This window comes from Lactuca serriola, chromosome 8 (assembly GCF_051521515.1).
Source record: "Lactuca serriola cultivar US96UC23 chromosome 8, Lser_US96UC23_V15, whole genome shotgun sequence".
NCBI lineage: Eukaryota > Viridiplantae > Streptophyta > Magnoliopsida > Asterales > Asteraceae > Lactuca > Lactuca serriola.
In genome coordinates this window covers 174,851,465-174,856,791 of record NC_136415.1, presented here as the reverse complement: position 1 = coordinate 174,856,791, position 5,327 = coordinate 174,851,465, and the positions used below count along the sequence as shown (strand labels likewise).

Genomic DNA, 5,327 nt, shown 5'->3' with positions numbered 1-5,327 from the left:
GTTTTGGAGGTTTTGGCCGAGAATGATGAAGAGAGGAGCAAACGCACGATCATGAGGTTTGTGAGGGAAGAGAGTCGATTAAGATGCACTACCAAATCGCATGGAAGTGTATGACCAAAAGCTTGCCCGTGATTTTCTGTTTTCGATCCCTTTGCCCTTGAGCTTCTAGCCGTGCGACTTTCTTGTAATTCTCGGGAGCTAGCGACAATATGCACGGACCATGCGTTTTTAAACCATGGCCGTGAGTTTGTTTTTTTGATCGGGGAAAATGCGATGCGAACGCACGTTGTAGCCCTAGGCTGTGCGTTTTTCCTTTCCAGCCCGTGCAATTTGGAGCTAGCACGTGCAAAAAAAAATTAAACCTCAATGGCATGGCACGAGTTAAAAAAAACCGTGAGTTTTTGCCTTCCCTCATGCGTTTTTTTGTGATGGCCGTGCTTTTTCTTTCTGTTAACATCAAAATCATGATTTTTTTTTTCAAAACCAAATTTTCTTTGACCATTAGATAGGAAAATTATTTGTATGGAGCCCTCGAAAAGACTCAAAAACATTGAAACACGGATGAAATAAATCAAAATGAAGAAAATAGAAAGAGATACTCCCGAGTTGCCTCTCGGTTAGCCGCCTTTGTTTTAAGTCTTTGGCTTGACTTTGCCCTTTAAATTCACTCAATGTAGTTCGGGCGTTCCAAGCTATCAACCTCCATGTCTTTCTCTTGGAAACCTTCATAGAAAACCTTTAACTTGTGGCCATTAACTTTGAACACTTTTCCAGTTTTGTTACTCTTAATCTCAACTGCACCATGACCAAATACATTAGTAACAATGAACGGTCCCACCAACCGGGACCGTAACTTACCGGAAAACCCTTTAAGTCGAGAGTCATAGAGTAATACCTTTTGACCAATCTCAAAGGTCTTACGGGAGAGGTACTTATCATTGAATGCTTTGGTCTTGTCTTTGTAGATGCGTGAACTCTCAAATGCTTCATTTCTTATCTCCTCCAACTCTTGAATCTCCAAATTTTGGTGAACACCCGCTTCATCAATCTTCATGTTTAGCTTTTTGATAGCCCAGAAAGATTTATGCTCTAGTTCAACAAGGAGATGACAGGCTTTGCCAAACATAAGTCTATAAGGTGACATCCCAATTGGAGTTTTATATGCAGTTCGGTATGCCCAAAGAGCATCTTCAAATCTCAAACTCCAATCTTTGCGGTTTGTGTTCACTGTTTTCTCATGTATAGACTTGATTTCTCTGTTTGACACTTCAGCTTGTCCATTTGTTTGCCGATGATAAGCTGTGGACACCCGATGTTGGACTCCATACTTCTTGAGAACTGATCCAAGAGTTTTGTTACAGAAGTGTGTGCCTCTGTCACTGATCAAGGTTTTTGGAGTTCCAAACCTACATAAAATGTTACCCTTGACAAAATCTACAACAACTTTAGCATCATCAGTTCTTGTTGCCTTTGCCTCTACCCATTTGGAAACATAGTCAACATCCAAAAGGATGTATAAATTCCCAAAGGATGAAGGAAAAGGACCCATAAAATCAATACCCCATATGTCAAATATTTCACAAACCAATATGGGGGCCAAGGGCATTTGATTTTGGGAACTCAGAGAACCTGCCATTTGACATCTTTCACATCTTTTACAAAAGGTGTAAGAGTCATGAAAGAGTCGAGGCCAATAAAATCCACAGTCTAAAATTTTCCTGGCAGTTCTTTGAGGACCAAAATGCCCTCCGCATGTATAACTATGACAAATGTTGAGGATAGATTGTACCTCATGTTCTTCAACACATCTTTTTATTACCTGATCTGCACAATGTTTCCAAAGGTACGGCTCATCCCAAATGTACCTTCTTGCATCTTTCTTGATCTTATCTATCTGTGACCTCGTGAGATCGGGTGGGAACTTTCCCGTTACCATGAAGTTGCATATATCTGCATACCAAGGTGGTGTTTGGATAGCAAACAAGTGCTCGTCTGGGAATGTGTCATGGATGGGAGTCGCATCTTCGGGTTGGACTATTCGGCTCAAATGATCGGCGACTAGGTTCTTATTCCGTCTTTTATCATTGATCTCAATATCAAACTCTTGCAAAAGCAGCATCCACCGTATTAACCTCAGCTTGAAATCTTTCTTTGTAAAGAAGTGCTTTATGGCTGCATGGTCCGAATATATGAGCACATTATTTACAAGGAGTTATTGCCGGAACTTCTCTAGTGCAAACACAATAGCAAGCAACTCTTTTTCTGTTGTAGTGTAGTTGCTTTGTGCACTATCAAGGGTCTTTGATGCATAGTAGATGACATGATGTGCTCAATCCACCTTTTAACCCAATACCGCCCCAACAGCCATGTTGCTCGCGTCACACATAATCTCGAACGGGAGCTCCCAATTAGGTGGTTGGATGATTGGAGCGGAAGTGAGTAAATACTTCAAACGATCAAATGCATCCTTGCATGGCTGAGTAAACTCAAACTCAACATCATTTTGGAGTAGTTGACACATCGACACTGTGATGTTTGAAAAATCTTTGATGAACCGCCGATAGAAACCAGCATGGCGAAGAAACGAATGAACTTCCCGAACATTTTCCGGGTAAGGAAGACTCTTGATAACATCTATCTTGGCTTTGTCAACTTCCAAGCCTTTTCGGGAAACAATATGACCTAAAATCAATCCTTTGTCCACTGTGAAATGGCATTTTTCATAGTTGAGCATAAGGCCTACGCCAATGCACCTTTGCAAAAAATTTCTTAGATTGCTTAAACACCCATCAAAGGAGTTTCCATAGACTGTGAAATCATCCATGAAAACTTTAATGATGTTTTCAACATATTCAGAAAAAATGCTCACCATGCATCTCTAAAATGTTGCGGGTGCATTGCATCGACCAAAAGGCATACGCCTATAAGAAAATGTGCCAAAGGGACAAGTGAAAATGGTTTTCTCTTGGTCTTCCGGGGCTACCGGAATTTGATGGAAACCCAAAAAACCATCCAAGCAACAGTAATGAGATTTACTCGCCAATCTCTCTAACATTTGGTCAATAAATGGCAAGGGAAAATGGTCTTTTCTCATTGAGGCATTCAACTTTCTATAATCAATACAGACCCTCCACCTGTTTTGCACACGTGTTGGCTCCAAATCTCCCTCAGAATTCTTGACAACTGTGACACCGACTTTTTTTGGGACTACTTGAACGGGGCTCACTCGTTTACTGTCTGAGATAGGGTAGATCATACCTGCATCCAAAAGCTTCATGATTTCTTTCTTTACCTCCTCCATCATGGGTGGATTCAATCTTCTATGTGCCTCTCGAGTTGGTTTGAAGTCTTCCTCCATGAGAATCTTATGCATGCACAAGGAAGGACTCAACCCTTTTATGTCAGCAATTGTCCACCCAATAGCTTTCTTATACTTTTTCAGCAAAGTCACCAACTCATCTTCTTTTTCAATGGATGGCTTGTTGGAGATAATGACATGCAAAGTCTTCTCTTCTCCAAGGTACGCATACTTCAAATGATCTGGAAGAGTCTTCAATTCTAGCTTAGGTGCCTGCACAACGGAAGGAATAAGTTTTGTGTTAGAAATGGGCAATTTCACATTGCTATTATCATACCTCATTTTCTTCTTTTCTTCCATGATCTCCACAATTTCCAACAACTCTTCATCTAACTTGAAATTTTCTGCAATCTCTTTGACTAAATTGTTATCAAAATTCCTGCTTAAAACTAACTCCAACAAATCATTGTTAGTCAACTCAAAACACTTTTCAGTCAAAGGTTGGATCATATCAACAAAAAGTATACAATGAACATCACTTGGGTACCTCATTGCTTCATAGATATTGAAGTTGATGACCTCCCCATCGAATTCCATGGACAATGTACCATTGTAGACATCAATTTTTGTTCTTGCTGTTTTCAAGAATGGTCTACCTAAAAGTATGGAACTCGAGGATAGATGGTCATCATCTCCCATATCAAGCACATAAAAATCTGCAGGAAAGACAAGCTTATTAATTTGCACTAAAACTTCCTCTAATACACCTTTTGGGTGTACTATAGAACAATCTGCAAGTTGGATTATCACCCTAGTTTTTGTTAAAGTGTCTATGCCAATAGATGTATAATCAGAATATGGTAAAACATTAATTGAAGCTCCTAAATCTAGCATAGCACGGGAGATATAAAGGTTTCCCAATTTGAAAGAAACAGTGAAAACACTCGGATCCTTGCACTTTGGGGGCATCCTCTTCTTTAAAACTGCAGAAACATATTCACTTACTTTCACTGTCTCATTACCTCGCATATTCTTTTTAGATGTGCAAATTTCGTTAAGGAACTTATCATATCTAGGTACATGTTTGATGGCGTCCAAAAGGGGGATGTTGACTTCAACTTTCTGGAACATTGCCATGATTTCACTATCTTCTCTCTCTTTTTTGTTGCTGCTCAATCTTGATGGAAAAGATGGTGGTGTGATCTTTGCTTTTTTCTCTTCAGGCTTCTTTTTCTCCACCATTTTTTCTTTCTTTTCATCCTTCTTTGGTGGTTCTTCTATCACCAACTCCTCTTCGGACCATCATATTTCTTTCCACTCCTCAAGCTAATTGCACAAGCATTATGCTTTGGGTTCTTTTCAGTTTGAGGAGGTAGCTCTCCTTGATTCTCCATTTTGCTCATCGGTTGAGCAAGTTGTGCCATTTGTTGCTCAAGATTCTTGATGTTTGCCTTGGTCTCTTGCTGAAAACTTTGAGTGCTAGTGGCAAGGCTTTTGACTTCTAAGGACATACTTGAGGACCTGACTTGTTGTGGAGGAGGTTGTGGTTGCCTCGGTTGGTAATTTTGTTGTGGGAATGGATACCTTGCTTGGTAATGGGGTAGTGGTCTTTGTTGATAGCCCATGTTTTGGTTGTTGTTCCACCCTTGATTGCCACATGGCTAATCATAAGTCCTTTGATTGTGCCCGGAATAACCTCCTATAGAATTTGCTTCTTCATATTCTTCTTCTTGCAATTGAGGACACATATCAGTCGGGTGTCCCACTTGAGTGCAAATGCCACAAGGGCGGGGTATGGATTGCACACCTTTGTCCTTAGCAAGCATCATTACCAACTTAGTCAACTCGGATAGTTGAGCTTCAATTTAAGGAGTGTGCACCTCTTTTACACCTCGGTGTGCATCCGTATACCAATATTCATCTTGACTAGTATGCTTTGAATCCTCCGGCATGTTTTTTATGAGATCCTGAATCTCAGTTGGGGTCTTATCGGTCAAAGATCTTCCACTTGAAGCATTAAGAAGTCTTC

General features: G+C 40.3%; 1 protein-coding gene across 1 annotated transcript; it reads right to left on the bottom strand.

Annotated features, from left to right (window-relative positions):
- Positions 1 to 2,341: 2,341 nt before the first annotated feature.
- Positions 2,342 to 4,540, bottom strand: LOC145067628 (uncharacterized). The gene is made up of 2 exons (XM_079014724.1): positions 3,259 to 4,540; positions 2,342 to 2,808 (listed from the first exon to the last, which is right to left on the bottom strand). The coding sequence occupies exons 1-2, from the start codon at positions 4,538 to 4,540 to the stop codon at positions 2,342 to 2,344; spliced, it is 1,749 nt and encodes a 582-aa protein (XP_078870850.1).
- Between the last annotated feature and the right edge of the window lie 787 nt (positions 4,541 to 5,327).